Here is a 26,749-nt window from a genome sequence, read left to right as displayed (position 1 = left end):
TTATAAAAATTTTAAGGTTTTTCATTTATTTAGTAAAAAGTAAAAAAGAATATAAAATAAAAAAAAATATGTATTTATATAATTTTTTTTTTTTTTTCGTATATTAAAAAATAAAAAAAAAAAAAAACATTAAAAAAATAAAAAATCACTATTATTATTATTAAAGCAATTATTAGAATAAGATTTCACATTTTTAAAGATTATTATTAAAATAAATAGTTAAATTTTACATTATTATATGATTAATTTTCAATCCTTTTTGATCCTCTAATAATTCAATATTTGCTTATTTTAAAGTGTACACAATTTCAGCTTTTTTCGCGTTTTCGTTACCAAAAAGTAACAATTTGTCTTTAATAACCTTTAGAATTTTCCATTAAACTCCCAAATTAGAACTTTCTAATTATATCTAATACTTTCCTAAAACCTAAGCTTGTAAAATTTTATCTTAGCTTTCAATTACTTCCAGAGCTTAGTATATTTAGAAAAGTTAGGGCCTTTTATTTGGATCATTGGAAAGACTATCGAGGATAATTTTAGACAACTTTTGAAATTTCTATTAAAAAGTTTTAGGTAATTCTCCTTTTTTTAACATATGAACTGTTTTTACTAATTCCATAGTAGTAGTCATAGGATAAAACATTTATAAAATAATAATCCCTAGGGAATATATATCAGCCCTATGATCGAAAATCTCCGATTTCAAAGAAAGTTACTCAGGAGACGCATATGTGGCAGTTCCACAAGTGGTAGAGATTTATTCTTTGGGTAAATAAAAGGGAATTTCAAACTATTACTATTTCCCATCAGAATTAGTTTGTAATAAAGGAGAATTCGATTCTGAGTTATTTGTGGATAATTGTATATTTTTAAACTATTCAGTATTATTAGTTTATGTGCTATTATTTGAGTTTGTAGTGAAGTTATTTAAAGAAATATTATTTATTTGTTTTTAAGTAAGTTTCTTAGCTAATCCGAAATCTCCTATTTTTACTTAAAGGTCTTTAGTTAAAAATATATTCTAAGGCTTTAAATCTCTATGTACTATATTACATGTATTGTGTATGTATTAAAGTCCTTGTATTATTTACTATAATATCAAAATTGCTTCATGTTTTTATGCTTGTGTTAATTCTAATTCATTTGAGAAACTTTTCTATTGTTATTAAATAATTGCTTAGTAATCTAATAATTATTTGTTCCGACTTTATATATATTCACATAGGGTTTCTTTACATAATTCTGTCTATAAAAAGAGTATTATTTCGTCGTATTTCTCATGGGTTTATTTTAGAGGAGATATAGGTGTGGAGATGTTTTTTTTGTTATCTTTCGGTGGCTTTTATATATGTATTTATTTTTCAATTTTTTATTATTCGTTCTTTTAAATTTATTGTTAAGAAAGTTATTTTTAAGAAAGCTATTTTTAAGAATTATCGTTAAATTCTATATTGTCGTTTTCTCCGTCTATTTATATGCAAAAATCATTTGTACATTCATTCTCACTATTGCTTTAGAAAGATTTTTTGATACTTTAAGTGCCTTAGGAGTTTTATTTAGAATGCTTTTATCTATTCGAGGTTTTTTTACATGTTACCTCAATCCAACTTTGGAAATATTTAATTATATTTTGGTGATTTAATTAGGATAAAATTTTAGCTTCTCGAGCTATTTTATCGAATTCGGTTTGTAAATCTTCCCTTGGGTTTTTTATTTTTAAATGTATCTTTTTTATTGCATATAAGTTTTCGTCTAGTTTATGTTAAGCTCTAAAAACATCAGCAAAACCGCCTTGACCTATTTTTAAAAGCTCAATAAATTCACTTTCATATATCTTATTTTTAATTTTTATTAATATATGAGTAAATGTAAATTGAATTTTAAGGTTTTTTATTTAAAAATAAAATATATAATGATGTTGAATATTTACTTTTTTTTATGAAAATCCTTCAAGTTTTTGGTATATCATTTATAATATATTATATTTATATTATATGTAGATGATATATTTATTTATGAATATATTTTTATTGACCTATTTTTAAAAAAAATTTGTCAAATTTTTATAATATATATAAAATGATTTATAAATTAAATGTTTTTTTAATGCATATTTATATTAAAAATAATTAAAAATAAAACTAATATATTAATTTTTTTTATAAAAAAAATATAAAAAAAAAAAATATATTATATAAACTAATTATTTATAATTATTTATATATTAGAAAAAAAAAAAAAATAATTTTATATTTCATAAATGAACATTAATTATAAAATAAAATCTTATTTTAAAGAAATAATTAAAATTAAAAACTTTTTTTTTATTATATATTATTTTAACCAAAATAAAAAATTCTGGTTTTTTTTTTATTTCATTTATTTATCTTTTAATCTTTCGTAATGTTAAATATAAATAAATTAATAAAAGAATAAAAACTATATATATAAATAAAAATTTAAATTTTTTTGTTAATATTAATAGTACTTTTATATTATAATTATAAATTTATGTAAAAAATTAAAGTCTTTTATATAATTATATATTAATATTATTATTATATATTATATATAATAAATTATAAAATAAAGATATTATTTATTTTAAAAAAATTTAAATTATTTCTATTATATTTTATTTTTTTGAAAAATTATTTTATTATAAATAATTTTAAAAATGATATAATAGTAAATAAATAAAATATTTATTATAATATATATATAAATATATATAAATAAAAAGTATATATATATTATATTTATATATATATTTACATGTATATTTATATATTTATATTTATTTATATATAAATATTTTTAATTTATTTAGTTTATTTAATTCATTTTTTTTTTTTATTTTTTTTTTTAATTATTATTTAATTATATTTATTATAAATAAATGAATTTTCTTTTTCTTTAAATTTATAATAATACTATTTTTATTTTTTTCTATTTACTATATTAACAAACATTATTTTTTTATCATTTTTTTTTTTCCTAAACGTTTTAATTTTCTTCACATTATTAATTTCTTACTTAATATTATTAATTTATTTCTTAACATTAATCTTTTATTTATATCTTTTATTAATATTCTTGAGATTATTAACAATTCACATAATCTTTTATAGTTCCTTTAGATTACTATAAATTCTCTTAATACTATTGTAAATTCTCTTAAGTCTATTACTATTTTTCATAAGACTATTATTAATTATCTTAAGCTTTTTAAATCTCTTATTATTGTTTTTATTCTATTTATTATTATTATTAACCTTATATTTTAATTTCTTAAAATTTATTCAAAAATACATCAATTTCATCATCTCCTTAATCATTTTAGATATTTTAACTTTCCAATTCTTTAATAGTTTTGAAATAATTTTCTTATAAATTTTTAATATTATCACTAAGAAGTTCAATAGAATTTGTATATTCCTCTATATTTTTATCCATATCAATTTCAAAGAAATCCTATCCAATAAAATTCACTTTTAAGCCTAAATTCTCATCTAAACGAAACTCTGGTAATCCATTATTATTTCTACATTAAATATATGGGTATAAAAAATCTATTTAGAATTCAAATTTGGAATGATTTTCTGTATATTTTTAAGAATTTTTGATAAAATTACTTATTATATTAATTTCTTCTTATATATTTTCCATATTCTCGACCACTTTTTTACAATGAAATATTTAATAGTCTTTCGGAGCACTTACACTTGAATTATCTAAATGTAAAATTGATAAAGGCTATTTTATTTTGAGAAAATCATTTGGAGGTACAGTATATAAAATAGGCAATTTTAAATTGTTTTTATTTTTTTGGGAATTATTTTCCTCGTCTTCTTATTAGTCTTAAAATTCATTTTGGGAAAGTCTTTTTTCCTCTTCTAATTATTCTTTGCTTTTTTTACTTAAAATAATTACTCTTAAAAGTAAAGTTTCTTCCAGTTTTTATTCTTCTTCTTTTTAATTTTAAAGCCCTAATAATTTCTAAAGACTTTCTTTATATTCAGGACCTGCTATTATTCCTTTTACTTTCAATTTTTTCTCATCTTTTAATAAATTAGTATTTATAAGAAAACATTTTTCGTTTTCATCTTTTTATATTTCCTATATATTTATATTTTAATTAATACAATATAAAGACCCGAAAACGGCGCTTATTCTCGCAAAGCCTTAAGGAATATCCCCTGTTCCATAATTAGTATAAAGATAAGGTAAATCAGTATGTATTCCACAACTTTTTATATATTTTTTAAGTCTACAAACAAAAGAATTAGTTGAATAGTCTTTTTTTATAAACGAAGGTATATTTAAGGCTGGGTTATACTCATAATTGCAAATATTATAAAGAAAAATATCTTTAATTTTTTAAGAAGAAACTTTTAGGTTTAGAAATGTCAAACAATTATCATCTTTTAAATTTTCAAAAATTTCCTATGTTTTTGGGTCTATATTGAAGTCTTTATCGAATTCATTTGTTGAGTTTTAGTTTATCTGATGATTTTGGCTTTTAGTATATAGTTTTATACGTGTATGTAGGAATTAAAATAATTATTTTTTTTCTAATAAAGATAAGTCTTTAGATTTAAAAATGTCACTTTTAGAACAAGGAGATTCTATTAATCTTTTGTTCTATTAATCGAAAAAATATATCCTATTTATAGCCCTAAAATCCATGTATTTGTCCATATCGGCCTATTTCATGCATTCTACGGTTAGACTTTCCGAAAAAAGAAGTTTTGGTTATAAATCTATATTAAAGCTTCTATAAAGAGCCGAATTTTCGACATGTTCTTTTAAAAAATTATCATTTTTTTCTTATTATTCGAGATCTTATATATCTATTTTTTTAAATATTTATTTTTTCAAAATATTAATTGTTTTTTATTCCTAGTTTATCATTTAATTTTTAAATTCTTTTAAATTTAATGTTTTTTGCGAGGAGCTGTAACCCTCATCACAATCTATTATTAATAACTTTATATATAAAAAATATTAAATAATTATTTAATTTCTTTACTTTTTTTTAATCTATTTTTGATAAAGAAGCTGCAAATAAGGCTTCTGTCATTCCTGTACCAAAAATACACATATCAAATTCGTTTTAATCTAAAGTATATTCTAATTAGTGCATACGATTATTTTTATTATTATATATTTATATTAATATATATATTTTTTATATATTTAATAAAAAAATAATAAATAAATATTTTTATTTTATAATATTATTTCATATTTTTTTTTTAGTATATTGATTTAAAATGGATAGATATATAATTTTATATTTAATATATATGAATTCTTAATTAATTTTTTATAATAATATTTAAATTTTATTTAATATTATTATTTTTTTCAAACTATAAATCTTTTTATAAATATTAAATTTATATGAATTATATGAAATTAAAAAAATTATAATAATAAAATATTGAACAAGATATTTTTCAATATTATTAAAAAAAAAATGGTTTTATATAATAAATAAAAAACTGAATACTATTTTTTTATTTTTATTCGAAAATGTTTAAATATTTAAAATAGAAAAATCTTACAAATAAAAAAAAAAACATAAAAATAATATATATTTTCTCTTTTATTATTTATATTTAACATAGATTTTCTTATTATTATTTTATTAACTCAAACATAAGTATTAGGTCTAACAGCCTTGTAAACTTTTCTGAATTTTTTATCGGAATGTCTATGAATAGTTTTAATAACTGGGAATTTTAATTTAGAATCCTTATTTAAAATAATATATATATACATAACAAATATAAATATACTCTCATTTCAAGTGATTTAGGTCTTCTAATATCACTCTTCTTTAAAAGAGTAGCAGTTCTGATAATTTAAATAGTATCAGGTTTAGCTCTATGATTACCAGCCATTTCCATATCTATATTATTATTTTATTTTTTAAAAAAATAAATAAATATTATTTACGAAGCTATGAAATAGCTCCATTCAATGTGGTGTCTCTAAATTCTTTGTACATATTATGAATAGCAGTTCTGGATTAATATTTAAGAGCGATTCCGTATGTTTTAATTTATCTAGTATTTTTTTCGAAAATTTCATTTACTGAAAGAATTCTTCCTTATGATCTTTTAATTTTGTTTAATTTTCTCATGTTGTACCTTTATTAATTAATTTTTTTTTTTTTTGAGGGGAGGGGGGGGTGGGTATTTTACCAGAATTTAGTTTTGGCAGTTACTTCGTCTCTTGCGAAAACTCTCATTTAAAGAATTTCAGGTTAATCTTTTGAAATAGGTAATTTAACAGCTGAAACAACATATTATCTAATCTTTTTTTTTTCATTAGATTAATAAATATTGTATATTTTTTATTTTGCAAATATTTATTAAGTATATTTTATTTTGTTTGTGTGTGTTTTTTTTATATATACTCTCATTTAAAAAGTGGGATCTTTTGGGTCTTAAGAAGCCTTAACCATTATTTTATATTTTTGCTTTTTTTTATTCAATAATATTATTTTTTTCTTTATTTTTATTTTTATTTTTGTATATATATTTTTTATTTTATTTTTATTTTTTTCTTTATATATATATAATTAAGTATATTTATTTTTTATCCTTCAAAATTAATACCTTTTAAATAAATAAATTAAATAAATGAATAAAAGAATGCTTTTTTATAAAAATAGTACTTTATTTTATTTACTATATTTTTAAATAAAAAAATAATAATAATAAAATGAAATTTTGTTTATATAGTTTAAATTTAACACAAAATATCTTAATTTAGCTGTTAAAAATAAGCAATATTTTAATTAAATTTATACTTTAATTTTTTAAAAATAAAAATAATATATTTTATAAAATATTTTAAAAATATAAAATTTTATTATTATATTTTTTAATTAAAAGATTTTTCTAAAAATTAAATTAATATAATAATTAAATTAAAATTGAAAAACAATTAAAATATTATTCATTTATATCATTTTTATTAAGTATTTATATTATATAATATAATTTTTTAATAATAATTAATTTATTAACAAAAAATACAAATATTTTTTATTTTTCTTATTTCTTTTTTTATTAAAAATTAAAAATAGGTAAATATAATAATATATTCATTTTTTTTTTTTTTTAAAAGATATGTTTTAAATTAAGCTTATTTATTTTTATTTTATACCTCATATACATAAAATGTTTTATTTTTAAAAAGACTATTTAAATTTAATCATATTAATAAATATTTACTTCTTTTATTTGTTTCACCATAAATTTTTAATTTAATATTTAAATTATTTATATATTATTGTTATAAAAAAATCCGTATATAAATATTTAATCCAATCAAAATAAAGATTAAAATATTTTTGAAATAAATTAATAATTTATATAAAAAAAAAAAAAAAAATTGCAAAAGCAATATAAAAAGCAGATTTATAAAATAACACAACTTTTCTTCGAATATATAAAAGAATACATGAACAAAATAGATTATTTAATAAAAATATCATTTATATATATATAAAATTTATAAAATATATATACATATATGCTTAAAAACATAATAAATAGTTAATAATTTGCTTATATTTTTTTATTTTTTTTTTAAAAAAAAAAATATAAAAATATATATAAGTATTATTTTTTATATAAAATAATTAAAATAAATTAGAAAAAAAAAAAAAAAAAAAAAAAAAAAATGGCTAGATAAAGTAGAAGTGCAAGTAATAATTAAAAAAATTTAAAAGATAAATAAGCATCTAAAAAAAAAGAAGTAAAAAAGACTGAAGAATCTACAAATAAAAAACGTAAAAACTCCTCATCTAAAGATTCTAAAATAGTAGCAGCCAAAAAATAAAAGCCTCAACAAACTAAATAAAAAAGTCCTTCTCCAGTAAAAAAAAGAAAAGGAAACAAAGGAGAAGAAATAAAATAAAAAGAAAAAACTTAAGCTACAACCTAATCTACTAATGATAATAAGAAAAACAAGAAAGAAACTTCCCCAAAAAAAGAAGAAAAGAAGACTTAATAATAAGAACCTAAATAATAATAGTAAAAAAAGAAGAAAACTGAAGGTTAAAAGAAAGATTTCTCTTAAGAAAATGTAGTCGAAGTAATTAAACATGTAATTAATTTACACAAATAATAAAAACTTGATACTCCTAAATTGATTGAATATATAAAGGAAGATTATAGAAATGTAAAAGAAAGTGAATTGCTTTTGTAAATTGGAGATCTATATAGATAAGGACTTTTATCTGAAAATAAGCATGCACTTTCAGTAGAATGTGAATTTGTCCCTAAAGAAAAATCTAATAAGAAGAAAATTGTGGAAGAATAGAAACAAGAAGATTTATAATAATAAGATTAATAATAATAGGAAGAAAAATAATAAGAAGAGAAAGAAAATAATACTTCTGCTTAAAAATAAAACACTAAATCTATCAAAAAAAATTCTTCTTAAAAAGATGCTGTTGTTTCAGCTAAAAAATCTGCTTTAAAAGAATAAAATAATGCTTCTACAACAAAAAGTAAAGCCGATGAATCTGCTTAAAAGGAAAAAACTGAAAGCTAATTAAAAATAAACATATTCCAGAATAGATGGATCAAATGGAAGTTGATGATGCTGTTGATGCTATCATGTAAGGAGAAGATAAATGAGAAAAAAAAAAAAAAATTAATATATTTTTTAATTATTTTTAATTATTTTTTTTTTATAATTTGGATTTTAGTTTTATTTTCTTAAAGAAACAATTAATTTTTTTTTTATTTTGTTTTTGTTATTTTTTCTTTTAATATAATAATAAATAATATGTTTTTTTTTTTTAAAAAAAAAAAATAAATATATAAATTTGTTTACTAATATTTTTTAAATATCTTTTATTATAAATATTATATTTTTATATATTTATATATTATATTTAATTTTATAATTTTTTTTTTTGAATATTTTAATTAATTTATTTATTTATATTATTTTATTTTATTTTTACATAAATTAAAGATTAAAAATTATTTTTAAATAATATAAAGATATTTTAATAATATGATTATATTATAAAAAACAATTATACATATTAAATATATGATATATCTTTTATTTTTAATTAATATATTTATACAATATATATATATATATATATATATATATATATATATATATATATATTGATATTGTTAATATATATGAGATATATATTTAACATTATTTCATACATATTTTATTTTAACAAATAAATAAATTGTATTTAATCTAAAATATAAATGAACAATTAAAATCCAAAAATAAATCCCATAACAATATTTAACCACAATCTATCTCCTATAAGTATTTATTATGTAACAACAGACTCATTCGAAAACGCGTAATTAATTTCAAGTAAATTAGTTGATAAAAAATTAGCAGCATGTGTAAATATTTTAGGGAATAAGGATTAAAAAATTATAAATAGCATTTATTTCTGGGATGGTAAAATTAATAATGATTCAGAATATTTGCTTATAATTAAATCAAGGACTAATCTTTTATAAGAAATCTCAAATGAAGTCAAGGAAAATCATCCTTATGATGTTCCAGAAATTATAGGAATGCCAATTTTTGGAGGTAGTAAAAGTTATTTAGATTGGGTTTTTGAATAAACTAAGGAACCTAATTAAAAAATAGATATATGAAAATTATAATGTTATTCATAGAATAAAAAAATATATAATATATAATAAAATTAAAAAAAAATATAAATTGTAGTATTTTTTAATAAATATGTGAAATTTGAAAAATATATATAATTTATTATTTTTAAATAAAATATTAAATATATATATATTTATATATATATATTTATATTTTTTTTTATATATATATATATATACAAATATTTATATATATATATATATATCAATTTTTAATTTTATAGAAAACTTAATTTTCAATATATTTAACTTTATTTCTATTGTTAAAGCTCAATCTCTTTTTTAATAAAATAATAATATAAAGTATTAATTAAATCATATAAAATTATTGGCTTTTCTATAAAACCTTCCATTCCAGCACTTAAACAGGCCTATTTTTCATTTGCATAAGCTGTAATCGCAAAAACAGGCGCTTTTTATATCTACCCGTTTTCCATTAAGATTTTGAGTTCTTTATGCGCTTTAATTCCATCCATCACTGGCATATTCAAATCCATTAAAAAAAGCTTATAATATTAATTTTCTTAGTTTTTAAAAAGAAGAGTTTTTTCGATACATTTTTAGCCATTCTCGGCTGTATGAAAGACTATATTTTTACATTTAGAAAGTAGTTTTTTTAAAACAATTAAATTAAAAGGAGTATCATCTGTGGCCAAAATAAAGGATTTTTCTTTAAAAATTTCATATAATTTTATCGTTATTTCATCTTTTTCTATAGTCTAAATTACTATACTAGAAGATAAAGAATTAATATTGATTTATTATGTATTATTTTATTTTTATATAACTGAATCATACATTGATTTTTATTTTCTTAAAGCTTATTTAGTATTTTTGATAAGTTTGCTAATTTCTAATGAAGTTCTTCCAATTAATTATAAGTTATTTTATTTTATTTATTTAATATAAGGAACAAACTTAGTATTATTTTCTGAATTATCAGATTAGGATGAAATAATAAGAGATTTATTAAGAATATCAATATTAAAGTCAATTTTATCACTTTTTAAGCTTTTTTCTGATTCTTCTGGTACAACCATTTATTTTATTGAATTTTACTAAAAGTAGAGTTTTCCGCGTTTTTTATTTACAATTTGTTCGTTTAAATTTTTCTATTATTACATTTTTAATAATAGCTTTTCGCGTATTTTGGCAATGTTTATTGCCTTTTTAGTCTCTTGGTTTTTAAAAAGTAAGAATTTAATCGAACTGCCATATCCTTGGACGGATTTGACAAATAAATTAGTAAAAGGACCTAAAAAACCAATTAGTTTTTTAGATAAATCAAGACCTAAGCCTGGGGACGTTTTATTGCTGTAGTTTTTGGAGTCTGATGTAAAATATATAGAATTGGCTGTTTATAAATTTCTTTTTAAATCATCATTCATTCCTTCTCCTGTGTCTTTTATTTTGATCCATATAAGATCGGGTGATTCATCTTTTACAATAATCTCTACTTTTCCAGAAGAAGTGAATTTAATGGAGTTTCCTAGAAGTTCAAAGAGAATTTATTTGATTCTTTTTTCGTCATTTATTATTGTTTTTATATTACTTTTATATAAAATAAGAAATTCGAGCTTTTTTTCTTATATTTATTAAAAGTGGATTTTTTGTATTTATTTAATGGCATCTTCTAGGTCAAAAATGACATTATTTAAATATATTTTTTTTTAAGTAGAAATTAAAGATAAATCAGAAATATTGTTTATTGAATATAAAAGAATAAGTCCGTTATTTTTAACGACAGCCAGGTTTTATATTGCTTCTTGGAAATATTTAATTTTTTTTTGTGTTATTAGCAATAAAGTCGTTTTTTTACATAATAATTATGCTCATCTAAAATTACATTTAGCATATAATCTGCTATATTTATGATACTATTCAAAGGAGTTTTGGATATATGAGAAATTGTATTGAATAATTCTACTTTATATTATTCTAATTCATGTAGTTTTTTATTAATAATTTTTTCTTTTGTATTGGATATTATTATAATTAAAGCAGGGCTATTATCCCATTGAATTGAATTAAACCTAAAATCAAATTAAATATCTTAAAACATCATATCGATACATAATTAAGTTTAGCTTTTTCTCTAATTAGTATATTGCCTTTAAATGCCTGTAAAAATAATACTTTATTCGCAATCCGATTGGGCTGTTTTTTTAATTTTGTTTTAAGATTAATAGTCTTGAATTTCGGAGATGATATTTTATTTTTCTTCTTTATTTTATATTTCTGTATTAAAAATACAATGATGAAAAAAAAAGTCTATTTATTCATAAAGGTTATATTAAAGATTTATTTATGAATTATTTTCTTAAGTATTAATTGAGATTTTTTTTAATGTTTCGAATATATTTTACTTAACATCTAATTATAATTATTATATGGCGACTTAGTTTACAAAAGAAATTTTCAGGTTTTTTTATTAATCGAATTTTTCATTTTCCTACTTTTTTTAATCTTCTATATTTGTTTTTTAGACTATTATGACTCCAGTAGATATTTTATGGTCTACTAATTAAAAAAGTTGGTCTTCATTTTAATTAAAAAGCCTTTTTTCTAAAAAAAGAGTTATTTCGTGTTTCCTTTCGACATAAAATAAATAATTCACAATAAAAAACTGTAATGTTTGTAAAATTATAAATATTAGACTGTATTAGGTTATTACTAAAAAATAAATGTATATACTTTATAAGCTGTTTATTAATATTATATAGGTGAAAACTGCTATATTTTAATTAAACATTATTATAGAAATAGAAAGCATCATTATATTTATAAATATTTTACTTTCATGTTAATTTACGTCATTAAATAGATTATAATTTGCGTATAAAAGCTGTAAGTTTTAAAAGGCGACTCCTATATTCCTAAATAATTATTTGGGCCTGTTAAAAATTACTATGAGTAAATCTAAAATCGAAATACTTAAAAAAACGTATGAACGAGTGTCTTTTTTTTCTAAATAAATAAAAACTCCAATAAAATAAATTGATAATATTAACTGAATTATTTTAAAAGAAAAGTCTGTTCGCGATAGTCTTTATTTGATAAATTTTTAGAAAATAAAAGGCTCTCCTGATAATTGATTTTCAATGTTAAAAAACTACCTCATTTTTATTATTATATATAAAATTCCGAAATTTTTAAATGTTAAAAGATCCTACTTTGTGTCTGATTTTATGGGTATTTATAATTTCATACTGGTTTAATAAGGTTTTTATATTTAAAATTAAGACTTTTGTCCAAATAAGAAATTTCTTTCGGAGTTTTGGGAGAGTGTAGAAATCATCTTATTTTTTTTTATTTTATTTTTTTTGATTCTTTTTAAGGTTAAAAAAGTTATAACTTTTATGAGTTATATAATATAATTAATTTTTAAATTTTATTGTAATTTTTTTTTTTATAATTATTATATAATTATTACTTTTTTTTAATTAATAAAAATTGTTTTTATAATTTTTTATATAAATTTATTATAATTAATTTACTTTTATTTAAATAAATAACATTATTATGAATTTATTTATGATTATTAAATGGCTTAAAATTCTTTTTTAAAATAAATAATAATTACAAATTTATTCAAATTTTTTTAAAAAAATATTAATTTTTAAAAACAATTTCTAAAGTTTCTCTATTTAAAAAAAAAAGTATATTAAAATTAAAATACTATGATTTTCATTTTTCTAATATTACATATATATGTATAAATATAAAGATATACTTTTTAATAAATAATATTATTTAATTAACATAAAATAGTTTTCAATAATATTATTTCATTAAAAAAATATAATTTATTTTATTATTATATTTATTTAATATTACAATTTTTTATATATAATATTTAAATCCAAATTTTAATTAATAGAAATTAAAAAATTTAAATTAAATAAAAAATCAAACTAATTAATTATTTTTTTAATATATATAATGTTATTTTTTATCATAATTAATTTAAAGATTCTTTAATAAAATAAAAATGATTTAAAATTATATATTTAAATATAATTTATATATATAAAAAAAATTATTTTTAACTTTTATTCTTAAATAAAAATTAAATAAAAAATATTTTAAAAATATATTACTTATTTTTATTTTACAAACATTATAAAAATTGCTAAAACATATTTTATTTAATTTTTTTATATTTAATAATTATTAATTATAATCAAATAACACTTATATTTACTTTTTCTATATATATTAATTTATATATAATTATTAATGTTAAATTATTTAAATATATAATATATTTTATATATATATTAAATATTAAATTAAATAATTATTTTATTTTATTTTGAAAGAAAAAAAAAAAAAATATTAAATTTAAATATTGTTTTAAAAGGAAAAAAAAAAAAAATTATAAACATTTTAAAAAGGAAAAATATTTAAAAATATATTAAAAAAAAAAAAAAAAGTAAAACCTCAAACAAATGTCAAATTTTTTTTTTTTTTACATAAAAAAGACATAAACCTTCAAATATATATACTTTTGTTCTTATTTTTATTCTCAAATAATATTTACTCTTTAAATTATATTTTTTATATGTTTTAAAATATATTTTATATAAATATTTTCATTTTTTTGTTAAATAATAAAAAACTAAAATATATAAAAAAATAAAAAAATGTCAAATAAATCTTCAAAAAAATTGATATAAGACCCATCATGCCATTTTTATAATCCATATTTTTTCAAATATCAATAATATAAGTCTAGATTCGTTCGAAAATGAACTCTTTTATTAAAAAATCCATAAAAAAAATCAAAAAAAAATAAAAAAATCCCAAAAAGAAAAAAATTATCCAATCAAATTAAATAAAAACAAAAATCTTTAAAGATTAAGGATAACAAATATAATTTAAATTAAAAACACTAAAATAAAAATTAATAATAATAAAAAAAAAAAAATTAAATAAATAAATAAAAAAAACAAGAAAACTAATAAAAAATGACAGCCCCTAAAAAAGCTCCCGCTTAAGCATAAGAAAAAAAAGTTAAATAACCTAAAGCTTAAGCATCTGGTAACAAAAGACACAAAAAAGAGTTGAAACTTTCGCCATTTACATTTTCAAAGTATTAAAATAAGTACACCCTGATGTTGGTATTTCTAAAAAAGCTATGAATATCATGAACTCTTTCATTAATGACTCTTTTGAAAGAATCGCTCTTGAAGGTTCTAAATTAGTTAGATTCAATAAAAGAAGAACCTTATCTTCTCGTGAAGTTTAAACTGCCGTTAAATTATTATTGCCTGGCGAACTTGCTAGACATGCTATCTCAGAAGGAACTAAAGCAGTCACCAAATTCTCATCTTCTTGAACATATTAAATATAAAAATTAATTTGGAAATATAAAATAAATATATTTATTTTGTATTATTTTTTTTATTATTATTTTTTAAGTGTTTATTTGTAATCATTTTTTTTTTTTTTAATATTTCATTCTATTTTTTTTATTTTTTTCTCTTTATAAATAATTTATGACAAATGTTTGTTGCATTTTAAAAATTTTCTCTTTTTTTTTTTTTTTTTTACTTAAAAATAAATAAATATTATATATTTAGTTTTTTTGAAAGAAAAATAAAAAAAAAAATTTAAAAAAAAAATTGAATTAATATTAATATTTTTATACTTTTTTTTATAAAGAATTTTTAATATAAATAATATTTATTTTATATAAATATTTTTTATATTTATTAATATTTTAGCGTTTAAATAGAAAACTAGATTTTTATAATAATTTTATTAAAATATTTTTATAATGTTTTCAAATTGTTTTAAAATATAATGTTTTTTGCAAATTATTATATATATTTATGAAAAATATAGTAATAAATAGTTTTATATATGAAAAATTTTTATTTTTTTTTATTTTTTTTTAAATTATTGGTTATGGAGTTTGTTTTTTTTAATATTATATTTCAAAAAAATAATATGTTTTTAGTTTTTATTTTTTATATTTAATAAAAAATAAGTTAATAATATAATTATTTTCAGGAACATTATTAATCAATTTATTAAAACAATCTTTTTTATTATAAATTTTTTATTTAAATTAAAAAAAATAAAAATAAGTTAATTAATTGCGTTAATTGATAAAATATTATATTACTTTTAATAAAGAGAATAAAAAAAAATAAGAATTTAAAGTTAAGAAAATAAATAATATTAATTAAATAAAAGCATTTATAAAAGAAATTTAAATATTAATTTATCCTATATCAAAAGAATATATTAATTTTTATTTAAAATTTTATATTTATAAAAAATAAAAGCTAATATTTTCTGATTAAAAATTCTTGTTTATAATTAATTTTTTTCCATCTAATAATTTTATTTATTACTTAAAAATTTAAAATAGAATAAGGTTTAATAAAAATGTTATTTAAATTAAAATATTATTAAAATATATAATATTATGATTATTTATTTTTATTTTTATTTTAAATTAAATTATTTATATTTAATTTTTTATTTTTTTCATTAGTTTTAAATTACTTTATATATTTATAATTTAAAATATAATTTACACAAGCCTATATTAAATAGTCTATATACTAATTTGACGAAATTGATGGAAAAATAATTTTAATCAGTACAAATTAAACTGAAGAAAAAATAAAATTAAAATAAAAATATATCAAAATATTTATAAGAAATAATATTTATTTTTAATATTAAAATAAGTAAATATATACTATTTTCATTTCTTATAAAAAAAAATAAGAAAAAAATAAGAAAAAAAAAAAAAAATAAGAAAAAAAATTAAAATTAAATATAATTTTACATCCATCATAATAAACATGCCATAAAATAATTAAGAAATGAGTTTTATAATTAGACAATAATAAGATTATTTTGAGTAAAAAGTTGACTTCGTCCAATTAACTGATTGGGTCATAAATTCCATTTGGAGAGACCTTTATGACATTTATACCATAAAAGTCAAAAATCCAAATTTCCTTAAAACTTCATTGTTTTATTTAAAGGAAACTGAAAAATTGCCATAAATTTCATTTAAAAAATATATTTAATATATTTTAAATAATTCACAATGTTCTGATAATTGTCTTTTAATTTGCTTAATAATATTTGATAGATTTATTAAACAAAGTCTTTTAAATTTCCCAAGAGTCCATATTTACAAGTAATTAATTGTTTAAATTTTTTATTATTATTTTTTTTAAAAAAAGATTATTTGCAACTTGTTATTGGGTTTGTGTGAAGTTTTATGAAGACATTAATTTCAGTGATAAGCATTTCGCAAGAAATATCGCAAAAATCTCATATAGAGAGTTCATTTAACTATAATATGAATTTTTGGAATTATTGAACTATAAATTGTTTGTTTCTGAAGATTATTTTAATTATTTTAAAATTCTTATCTCAAAACTTAACTAAATGAATATGATTTAGGCCTGAATATATTGCCTTTTTAAAAAATTTAAAATTCGGAAGAACTGTAACCAAATATAAACTTAAAAAGGAAAAAAAAAAAAAAGCATGCATATAAAAATTATAAAAGTTAGCAAAAACATAAAGATTACATTAAGAAAAAAAAAAATAAAAAATTATATATTAAAAATATAAATAATTATTTAAATTAATTAATTTTTTTTTAAAAAAAATAATGTATAATAATTTAAAACTAAATTTATATTTTATTAATTTTATATATTTAATACCTTTAATATAGTCGATATAATAATTATATATATATATAAATATATATATATATATATATATATATATTTATTATGCTTATTTTTTTATTTACAAATTTCTTATTTTATTTATTTTAATTAGTTTTAGTTAATTAATTAATTTATTTTTTTTAGCCTTACTTATTTAAAATTCTTTAATTTATATATTTAATTAAATAAAGCAGTATTTTTTTTTAATCATTTTGCGTATAATTATTATTATTAATTTATTTGTAATATTTAAATTGTATTTTTTAAAAAAACTCATTTAATTTAATATTATATTATTTAAAAATATATTATTTTAATAATTAAATATCGCTTTTTTCTTTTTAAAAAAAATTATTTTTAATTAAATTTTACTATAATTTTAAATTACATATAAAATACTTATATTTATAATTCTTCTTATCTTATTAAATAAAAATATATTAAATGTGTTTTCCTAAAATTAAGACATTTATAAAAATTAAAATTTCAATAATTTAAAAAGAAATAGTATAATATATATAACTTATAATTTTTTATTTTATAATATTTAATATTTTAGATTATCTAATAATAATACAAATCAAACTTATTTAGTATTTACTTTTTTTTCTAATTAATATGTTAAATTATCTGATAAATTATATAATTATACAATTCTAACTTATTTAGTATTTTTTTATTTTATCTATTCTAATAAAATCATTAAAATTTAAATAATTTAATTATTATGACTTAATTTTATAATTTCAGAATTTCCAATTAAATAAACAATAATAAATTTAAAAATGAAATTCATCAATTTCTGATTTCTTCTCAAATATATCATATATTTGACTTTCTAAAAATTTTTACAAATACAATTATTCTTTCTTAAATTATATATGCCCCTCTACCTACTATATTTATACCGAAAAATATTTTTAAATAGTTATATTATTCAATAGTAGTTATAACTATATTAGATTTTTTTTAATTCTAAATTATTATATATACTATTGTAATTTTATTATTATATTTTTACTTCTTCTTTTATTGTTTGATTTTTTTTAAAAACAAAAAATATATTATATTCTTTACTTTTTTACTTTAAATTAAAAAAATATTATATTTATAATATAAATTTAAACAATATATATTAATAAGTATATTTTTTCAAATGAATATTTATATTTATAAATAATCTAAATAGCCTAAAACTAAATTCTGAATAAATTAATATATTAGTTTTATTATTTTTTTTGTATTAATTTTACAGTATTATTTAATTATTTTCTTCTTAGATATAATAGAGATGTACATAAATTAACCAATCTAATTTTTAATTTGAGCTTCTTCATATTATATAAGTTATATTTAAAGAATTTATTTAATTAATTATTTTACATTGGTTTATTCAATAATATTTTTATCTTAAATAAATTGATTATATAAATACTTATATATTAAATACCTGTTTTCCATTTATGTATGCTTTTTTTTATTAGTCTATTGTATTAAAAAGTTCTTATTATTTCTCATAAAATTTATTTAAAGTTTTTAATATTTTTTATATTGCGAACTGTAGAAATTTTATTGCTTTAAATATTATTATCATTACTTGTTTTTTGAGGTTTATTCACAAAGCTATAGCTTTTTTATCCATAAAAATTAAATTTAAATAAATAAAAATATTATATTTTTTTAATAATATTAATAAATAATTACGAATTCATTTATATTATTCCTCAATATTTGCAATATAAAACATAAATTATGGTAAACTCTAATGTTTTTTATTTATTTTCTTAATTATAAATTTAATTTTTTATTTTTTACTTCTTTTAGATAAAATAACCTTCTTAAAAAACTTTAAATATTGTATTTTTTATCAAACATTAAATAAGCATATATCAATATATTTTATTTAATTTAAAAGCTTAAATGCACACATATAATTATTTATAAAGAAAGGTTAATGTAATAATAAATTTAGCGATTTTTAAAAAAAATATTTTTTATATATTCAGATGGATTTATAATAGGTAAAATATTATTAAAAATGATTTAATTAAATAAAATTGAAAAAATTACTGATTTTATATACTTTCATATAATTTAAATAATAATCGATTAATATTTGTATTGTTTTATATAATATGTATATCTAAACACAAAAAAATATTATCTATATAATATAAATTGTTTTTATTTTATTTTAAATTTTCTATAAAATAAATTTAAAGTATATAATGATAAAATAAAATAAAAACAATATTATAAAACAGTTATTAAAATTTAATAATATTTATAAATAGATTTAATACTATTAATAATTATTTAAACAATATAAATATATATATATATATATATATATATATATATATATTTATTAATTTTATATATATGTATTTTTTTTATCAAGTATTTATTAAATTCCTTTTTTTAAACTCGTCTTTAATTAAATTATACTATAATTCGACACTACTTAATACTTATAATTATTCTTAAGCTCTTCTGATTAAATAAGGAATCATTATATGTGTTTCACCGAAAGGAACATATTTATAAACAATATAACCCTTGAATAAATATCAGTATATATGAAATATTAATATATATTTAAAATATACTTTTTCAACTAATTAATATGTTAAATTGTCAGATAAACCCAATAGTTAAGCAAAGTAAACTTACTTAGTATTTTTTATATTTTTTTATTATAAATAATCAGTAACCATTTAAACTGTTTAACAATTATGACTACCTACAATAATTTCTGAATTTCCGCTAATATTATCAATAAGAAATTTCAAATTTGAATTAATCATTTCTGATGTTTTATCAAAAGAATCACAAATTGGATTTTCTATACCTTTTTTTTTAGCAATTCTTGATTCTTCATTCATGTAAGCTCCTCTAACCATTTTTATACCAAAAGGTATTTTTAAATAATTACATTTTTCAACTTCAAATATAATTCTATATTTACTTGACTTTAAATAGTTTTATATTGTATTATATACAATGGGAATTTCTTTATTATATTTTAACTATTTTTTTTTATAAATAAAAATTATTTTATTATAAATAATTATTTTTAACTTAAAATTATTAAATAAAACTATCTATAGATTATTGAATGTAAGTTTGCTCAGCATCTATTAAAACTCTAGTTTTATTTTTGGAAGCTGTATCTAATACTTAATTCATCCTTCTAATGAAATTCTCAGATTAATTAATTTATTAATTTTATAATTTTTGCATTTATTTTACAATATTATTTTGATTCTTTTCTTATTAAATATAATAGGGATGTACATAAATTAACCAATCTAATTTTTTGATTTGAGTTTCTTCATAATTATCATTTATAAGTTATATTTAAAGAATTTATTTAATAAATTATATCACATCAGCTTCTTCAATATTATATCCATCATTAATAAGTTGATTAAATAACTATTTATATATATTATATATTTATATTAATTAAGTAAAATACCTATTTTCCAGTAATGTAGCCTTTTTTTATTGATCTATTATATTAAAAAGCTCTTATTATTTCTCAGAAACTTTATTTAAAGTTTTTAAAATCTCCATATTGCAAACGGCAGAAATTTTCATAGAAATTTTATTGTTTTGAGTACTATCACCTATTTTGGCAGTTTATTCAAAACATTTAGCACTTTTGTCCATAAACTTTCAAAATATATAGATATAATAAAAAAAAGGAAATAAAAACTAGTTTAGTTGTGATTTTTTTAATTATATAAGTTTCAATTGTTTTTTATTTATATTATTATAATTTATATATAGATAATAGATTACAAATTCATTCTAATCTTCATCAAGTGCTTCACAGCAATAGTCATAAATAACAGGAACACCTATTTAAAACTTGAAATAAAATATATTGATTTTATGTATACTTCTTTTAGATAAGTTTTATTAGCATTTAATAACATCTTATATATTCGCACCTCCTGTAAATATTCTTCCCATAGTGTTTTTAATTATAAACTCAGTAAGTTTGAATCCAAATATTTAAGATGAAAATTTATAAGCATACATTGAATTGTTTACAAAGAAAGGGGAATGAAGTAATTTATTTACAAAGAATAAGTTAAATAATTCTAAATGAGATTTTTCTTTATAAATTCTTAAAGATTTATAATAATTAAGTTATTATTCTTATTAATCGTTTAATTAAATGGAAGTAAATGAAAATCTAGTTAAATTATGTATAAATCTTTTCTATAATTTTATAGGTTGATTATTCATTGTTTATAAAAAATAATTATTTGTTTTTTAGCTTTTTTTTTGATTAATGTATTTTAATTAATTTTTAATTGATATCGTAATATTATTATTTTTTAATTTTATTATATATATATATATATAAGATATATAAGATTCAAAATTATAGATAATTTCGGCATATTATTATTATATATTTCTTAAAATAATATCAATTAAATAAAAATTGTGATTATTATTTTTTTATAATTATTTTTTTGAAAATCAATTATATAAAAGCTATGACTTAAGAAAAAAAAAAAAATAGAAATTTCTATATTAGAATTAAATAATAATTATTATATATTTTATTTTAATATATAATAAATATATATTAAAATAAAATAAATAAAAATAAAATTATAATCTAATAATCATAAATTAAAAATAAAGAAATTTTATAAAAAAATATATATATAAAAAAATATTAAAAAGAAAACATATTTAAGTTTGTAAAAAATAATATTTTTAAAAATTATATTAATATATATATATAAATTAAAATTTTATATATGATTTAAAAATATGTGAATTTATATGATTTATTGTATACAATCTATAATATTTAGCATAAAAATAAAGAATGAAAAAAATTAAATTAATTTATTTTAATAAAAAATAATGATATATGTATATTTATATTTATATTTATATTTATATTTATATTTATATTATAAAAATATTTTATATAAATTAAGAAAATAATACTTTAATTTATAAATTAATTTTTTGAAATATAAATTTTATATTAATTAAAAAAATATTAAAAGAAATAGTGAATATATAATTGTAAAATTTTATTTAAATAACATTTTATTTCATAATACATATATATATCTATATAATTTTTCTATACAAATATTTTATTTTTCTTTAATATTTTTTTTTATTATTAAATATAATTTCTTTTTAAAGTCTAATTATGAATATCTTTTTCATTATCTATGATAAAAAAATAATATAGATTTTAAAAAAATTATTTTTAAGGATTATTAAAAGTATTTATAATTATTTCTATTATAAATCATTTTATTCAATATTATCAAAAAATAAATTTTTTAATATAGCATTGTCTTTTAGTAATTTACAGTTTTCTTTTTTATAAATTATTAGTTTTATAAAATTAAAATCTTTTTATAAAATAAATCATTTTTTCTTTTTATTAATTATACTTTATAGAAAAACATTAATAATAAAAATGGTTTTAAGTATTTTAATTATTTATTAAACAAAATATATTAGTTTTAATATAAGAAAAATTAATTCACATTTTTTTATTATTATTAAATATACATTAAATCAATACTTTTTAACATTATTATTTTATCTTTAAAAAACAGAATCGAAATATAAGGTATATGATTATATTTATTTCTTTTATTAAGGCTTTAAAATAAATTATAGAAAAAATTAATAAAACATACTAAAATGATAAATATATATATATTTTCTAATAAATTATATTATTTTATTAAAAAAATCATATAAATTTAATAAAAGAATATTTATCATAAATTAATCTAAAAATATATTTAATTAATAAAGTAATTACAATATAATTTTAAAATATTAATTGATTTAAAATTATAATAATTATAACTTTTTAAATATTATTTAATATAAAATTATTTTTAATAAATATTTTCTTTAAAAAAAAAATATAATATATATTCGATAATTTATTTTTATTAAATATGAAATATAATTAATATATTTTATTACAGTTTAATTAAATTCTTATATATATTCAAATAAAGTAAAATAAATTTTATGTTATTAAAATAAAATAGACTTAATTAAAATTTAATATTTAGAAATGTTTTTTAGTTATTGTATATATTAAGATTAATATAATTGTTTTTCATAATTATTTTAAGTTTTCTATGATAAAATAATATTTAATTTTAATTTACAATTTATAAAAAAAATACATATAAATATTTTCGATAAAATAAATAATTTTTATAAATATATTAATTATAACTTAAATTTTTATAAGTAAAAGTATATAAAGTGTAATGTTTTATAAATATAAAAATTTTTAGATATTTTCGAAGATTAAAAAACTGGATTAAATAAACTTATTTTTATCTTTAAATTTTTTTTTTTTTTTTTTTTTTCAAAAATTTATTTTAATTTAATTTTTTTTTTTTTTTTGAAGAAAAAAATAAAATGATTAAAATGTATATTATATTGAAATATATATTGAAAAATATATAAACTTTTGCCTGATAATATTATAAAAGAGGATATATAAATTAGAAAGTATATTTTAAACAGTTAATAAAAAACAGCTCCTCTTAATTATTTTATTAAAATAGAAAATGCTCTAATAATTAAAATTATAAAAAATAATTTAATATATATTAAATATATATATATTATATCAAATAATATATTAAATATAATAATTTAAAATATTAATTTATTCCTATATTAAAAATTTACAAAAAAATATTACATTTAATAGAACATCTTTTTTTTATTATTTTTTTGTAAATTTTTTAATTCATTTATTTAATTTTTTGTATGTTTTTTAAATATAAATAAATTTTATTTTTTTTTACAAAAAAAAACATTAAAAATTAAAATAAAATAATTTGAAAAATTGAAAAGTTATTAAAATGATAAATAGCTTCTAAAGCATAATATATATCGGCTAGATTTGTTAATTATCAAATAAAAATATGCAATTTAATTATAAAATTTATAATATATAAAATTATGGCGAACTAATATCAATATAGAATAGATTTTTTGAGTAAACAAATATTATTTAATAGATAAATATTAAAGGGAAATATTGGAATTAAAGATATTTTGAAGAATAAATAAATTTTATATTAAATAAGAAAAAGAAATATTAATTAAAAAACATATATATAGAAATTTTTATTGTTGAATTAATTTTTTTTTATAAAGTTAAATTTAAATAAAATTTTTAATTTAAACAGGAATATTTTAATATTTTTAAAAAATAAAAATAAGGAAATTATTAACTATTTATAGTCTTTAAAATATTTAAAAATATAAAATATTGAAAATACATAAAATAGATGTGAAGATAATATATATAAATTATTTGTAAAAGAAAAACTATTTTAAAAAGAAGAAATTAAAGCTTTAAAAACCATATAATAGAGATATTTGCTTAGAAAACCAAAGAAATAACTTAAATATATAAAATTTACAAAAAAACATCGAAAATTATTCAGATATGAAATACTAAAATGATAAAAATAAAATTAAATTAAAAATTAAAAAAATATTTAATTAATTTAAATAAAATTAAATTTAATATATAAAAATATAATATATTATTTAAAAAAAATTAAATAATACCTATGTAGGATTAAAATATTTAACTTAATTAAATTGCTGAAAATTTTATAAGATTTGGAACATTTATTTTTAATATAATTATAAAGAATAAATTTAAATCTATTTTTTAAAACAAAAAAATTAAATTTATTATATTAAAAATAATTATTTTTATATAATTTATTTTTTTAATTCATTTTTTTTTTCATTTAATAATTTTAATAATAAATTAATTATGTTAATCAATATGTATGCATTCCGAAACTTCATTGATTATATCTTTATCTCTATTACTTTTTTCTAACGTTTCAACTTCTAGTGTAATAATTTAATTTTCTTAATACTGCAATTAATTAGTTTAAAAGTTAGTATTTTATATATTAAAAGCCTCTATATTAGTATATTAGTTCGAATTATTAAATTTAAACCTTGATAAAACTTTAATATTCTACTCATGTCTACAAAAAGGACAATTTTATTACTTTTCTAGCCAATCTCGTAAGCACATATCATGAAATAAATGTCTACAAATAGTTATTCTACATTCACTTTAATTTATTATGAAATCTTCTAAACATATAGGACATTGGGATTATGCGTTTTTGCAATAAATTTATATGCTTTTATTATATTATATTAAGGGCATAAATTCATTTATTTATTATAATGTAAGTTATACATTCTATTTTTTAAAAATTTACTAATTTTATTATTATATATTTCTGATTCTCATTTAATCTATATTTTTTTATTTTTTTGTTTAAATAAAATTTATTACTTCTTGTCCTTATTCGGTTTTTTTTTTAATAGAATAGATAGTTGCATGTAAAAGAATAAAAAAAAATACAATTGAAATAATAATGTATATTAATTACATGCATACTTAATTATCTTCTTCTTCTTCTTTATTAACTCCATTATTTATTATTGTCAAATTTAAATATTCGCTTTATAATTTAAATACTGCAAAAATAATCCTAAATGGGGATATATTTAAAACGTCTTTATTTAATTTTTATTTATCAAATGTAAAGTTCATTAAAAAAGAATTTTCTTTCTATTATTTAGCCTAATAAATTAAATTTTAAGAAGTTAATAAAGGTAAATATAAACCTTTTTCTTTTTCTTCTATAGTAATAGAAGTATACCATTATGTATCCCCTATTAATTATATATAAATAAGTCCTTAAATACTATTTAAATCATAAGATTCTAAATAAAAATAATATGGTTCATCTTATTTAAGTATTCTAATTTATTTATTAATTTATATATCTTTTTGAATATTTAAATATACTTTATAAAATAAAAAATATTTATTTACTTAAATTTAACTCTAAAGCATTCCTCGAACAATCTTAATCAATAAACCCGTCTTAACAATTACAAAAAGCTTTTTTAAAAAAAATTTAACAAGATCCTTTATCAGAACAGTTATTTAAGCATTTAGGAATTTGTTATTGCGTCAAAACATATTCTATTTAATATTAAAATTATTAGTTTTTATCTTCATTTTTATAAACTTAAAATACAAAATATATTGTGTTTTTTTGTTAAACTTAATATTCTGAGTATTCTTAGAGGTTTATTTATATTTATAGAATTTTCTTTTTGGAAAAAAAACCATTGTAATCTATTATAGTTTTCAAAGATTGTAAATCTTTATATGATAAAGTATCATCTATTTTTACTTCTGAAGGTTTTTAGTTAATATTCGCTTGTATTAAATATGCTGTGTTCTTAAAA

The 26,749-nt window shown here is 15.5% G+C and overlaps 5 protein-coding genes across 5 annotated transcripts, besides 62 other annotated features; 1 reads left to right on the top strand and 4 right to left on the bottom strand. All coding sequences in view use genetic code 6, as the record gives it.

Annotated features, from left to right (window-relative positions):
* Positions 1–35: 35 nt before the first annotated feature.
* Positions 36–70: a microsatellite.
* A 75-nt stretch (positions 71–145) lies between these two features.
* On the bottom strand, positions 146–1,969 carry IMG5_101250 (protein kinase domain protein; the record flags this gene model as incomplete). The annotated part of the gene is made up of 2 exons (XM_004035259.1): positions 146–680; positions 876–1,969. 2 exons carry the CDS (start codon positions 1,967–1,969, stop codon positions 146–148), a joined length of 1,629 nt encoding a protein of 542 aa, XP_004035307.1.
* Positions 1,391–1,433: a microsatellite.
* Positions 1,968–2,027: a microsatellite.
* Positions 1,981–2,032: a microsatellite.
* Positions 2,033–2,531: 499 nt separating this feature from the next.
* Positions 2,532–2,584: a microsatellite.
* A 125-nt stretch (positions 2,585–2,709) lies between these two features.
* Positions 2,710–2,815: a microsatellite.
* Positions 2,744–2,817: a microsatellite.
* Positions 2,746–2,809: a microsatellite.
* Positions 2,753–2,894: a microsatellite.
* Positions 2,843–2,867: a microsatellite.
* A 117-nt stretch (positions 2,895–3,011) lies between the features above and the next one.
* Positions 3,012–3,066: a microsatellite.
* Positions 3,021–3,084: a microsatellite.
* Positions 3,085–3,142: 58 nt separating this feature from the next.
* Positions 3,143–3,181: a microsatellite.
* A 1,668-nt stretch (positions 3,182–4,849) lies between these two features.
* Positions 4,850–4,897: a microsatellite.
* Positions 4,898–5,151: 254 nt separating this feature from the next.
* Positions 5,152–5,199: a microsatellite.
* Positions 5,156–5,202: a microsatellite.
* Positions 5,203–5,221: 19 nt separating this feature from the next.
* Positions 5,222–5,273: a microsatellite.
* A 50-nt stretch (positions 5,274–5,323) lies between these two features.
* Positions 5,324–5,363: a microsatellite.
* Positions 5,364–5,530: 167 nt separating this feature from the next.
* On the bottom strand, positions 5,531–6,496 carry IMG5_101240 (hypothetical protein). Its single transcript, XM_004035258.1, has 5 exons — positions 6,428–6,496; positions 6,213–6,325; positions 5,965–6,158; positions 5,805–5,917; positions 5,531–5,760 (listed from the first exon to the last, which is right to left on the bottom strand). Exons 1-5 carry the CDS (start codon positions 6,473–6,475, stop codon positions 5,659–5,661), a joined length of 570 nt encoding a protein of 189 aa, XP_004035306.1. The 5' UTR covers positions 6,476–6,496; the 3' UTR covers positions 5,531–5,658.
* An 11-nt stretch (positions 6,497–6,507) lies between these two features.
* Positions 6,508–6,590: a microsatellite.
* Positions 6,511–6,574: a microsatellite.
* Positions 6,511–6,582: a microsatellite.
* Positions 6,522–6,584: a microsatellite.
* Positions 6,591–7,674: 1,084 nt separating the features above from the next.
* Positions 7,675–7,702: a microsatellite.
* Positions 7,675–9,174, top strand: IMG5_101230 (hypothetical protein; the record flags this gene model as incomplete). The annotated part of the gene is made up of 1 exon (XM_004035257.1): positions 7,675–9,174. The coding sequence occupies exon 1, from the start codon at positions 7,702–7,704 to the stop codon at positions 9,172–9,174; it is 1,473 nt and encodes a 490-aa protein (XP_004035305.1). The 5' UTR covers positions 7,675–7,701.
* Positions 8,351–8,381: a microsatellite.
* Positions 8,371–8,416: a microsatellite.
* Positions 8,680–8,720: a microsatellite.
* Positions 8,689–8,713: a microsatellite.
* Positions 8,950–8,992: a microsatellite.
* Positions 9,113–9,171: a microsatellite.
* Positions 9,175–9,814: 640 nt separating the features above from the next.
* Positions 9,815–9,898: a microsatellite.
* Positions 9,826–9,907: a microsatellite.
* Positions 9,908–10,596: 689 nt separating this feature from the next.
* Positions 10,597–12,990, bottom strand: IMG5_101220 (hypothetical protein; the record flags this gene model as incomplete). Its single annotated transcript, XM_004035256.1, has 1 exon — positions 10,597–12,990. The coding sequence occupies one exon, from the start codon at positions 12,988–12,990 to the stop codon at positions 11,077–11,079; it is 1,914 nt and encodes a 637-aa protein (XP_004035304.1). The 3' UTR covers positions 10,597–11,076.
* Positions 12,991–13,492: 502 nt separating this feature from the next.
* Positions 13,493–13,546: a microsatellite.
* A 61-nt stretch (positions 13,547–13,607) lies between these two features.
* Positions 13,608–13,659: a microsatellite.
* A 397-nt stretch (positions 13,660–14,056) lies between these two features.
* Positions 14,057–14,123: a microsatellite.
* Positions 14,124–14,300: 177 nt separating this feature from the next.
* Positions 14,301–14,336: a microsatellite.
* A 121-nt stretch (positions 14,337–14,457) lies between these two features.
* Positions 14,458–14,495: a microsatellite.
* Positions 14,469–14,512: a microsatellite.
* Positions 14,513–14,588: 76 nt separating this feature from the next.
* Positions 14,589–14,644: a microsatellite.
* Positions 14,589–14,663: a microsatellite.
* Positions 14,664–15,296: 633 nt separating this feature from the next.
* Positions 15,297–15,321: a microsatellite.
* Positions 15,322–15,362: 41 nt separating this feature from the next.
* Positions 15,363–15,419: a microsatellite.
* Positions 15,420–15,568: 149 nt separating this feature from the next.
* Positions 15,569–15,594: a microsatellite.
* Positions 15,595–15,741: 147 nt separating this feature from the next.
* Positions 15,742–15,770: a microsatellite.
* Positions 15,771–16,084: 314 nt separating this feature from the next.
* Positions 16,085–16,133: a microsatellite.
* Positions 16,095–16,133: a microsatellite.
* Positions 16,121–16,229: a microsatellite.
* Positions 16,230–16,425: 196 nt separating this feature from the next.
* Positions 16,426–16,477: a microsatellite.
* Positions 16,426–16,478: a microsatellite.
* A 944-nt stretch (positions 16,479–17,422) lies between these two features.
* Positions 17,423–17,465: a microsatellite.
* Positions 17,466–17,687: 222 nt separating this feature from the next.
* Positions 17,688–17,726: a microsatellite.
* A 768-nt stretch (positions 17,727–18,494) lies between these two features.
* Positions 18,495–18,554: a microsatellite.
* A 1,176-nt stretch (positions 18,555–19,730) lies between these two features.
* Positions 19,731–19,772: a microsatellite.
* Positions 19,764–19,804: a microsatellite.
* IMG5_101210 (proline dehydrogenase, putative) lies at positions 19,804–21,667 on the bottom strand (the record flags this gene model as incomplete). The annotated part of the gene is made up of 4 exons (XM_004035255.1): positions 19,804–19,965; positions 20,017–20,436; positions 20,489–21,085; positions 21,215–21,667. The coding sequence occupies 4 exons, from the start codon at positions 21,665–21,667 to the stop codon at positions 19,804–19,806; spliced, it is 1,632 nt and encodes a 543-aa protein (XP_004035303.1).
* Positions 20,445–20,499: a microsatellite.
* Positions 21,668–22,004: 337 nt separating the features above from the next.
* Positions 22,005–22,043: a microsatellite.
* Positions 22,044–22,307: 264 nt separating this feature from the next.
* Positions 22,308–22,355: a microsatellite.
* A 1,676-nt stretch (positions 22,356–24,031) lies between these two features.
* Positions 24,032–24,081: a microsatellite.
* Positions 24,040–24,092: a microsatellite.
* A 603-nt stretch (positions 24,093–24,695) lies between these two features.
* Positions 24,696–24,737: a microsatellite.
* Positions 24,738–24,918: 181 nt separating this feature from the next.
* Positions 24,919–25,019: a microsatellite.
* A 145-nt stretch (positions 25,020–25,164) lies between these two features.
* Positions 25,165–25,205: a microsatellite.
* A 7-nt stretch (positions 25,206–25,212) lies between these two features.
* Positions 25,213–25,251: a microsatellite.
* Between the last annotated feature and the right edge of the window lie 1,498 nt (positions 25,252–26,749).

Source organism: Ichthyophthirius multifiliis (genome assembly GCF_000220395.1).
Source record: "Ichthyophthirius multifiliis unplaced genomic scaffold scaff_1120509250848, whole genome shotgun sequence".
Classification (NCBI taxonomy): Eukaryota; Ciliophora; class Oligohymenophorea; order Hymenostomatida; genus Ichthyophthirius; species Ichthyophthirius multifiliis.
Note: the sequence above shows the minus strand (reverse complement) of the source record. Positions and strands in the feature narration are given on the sequence as shown.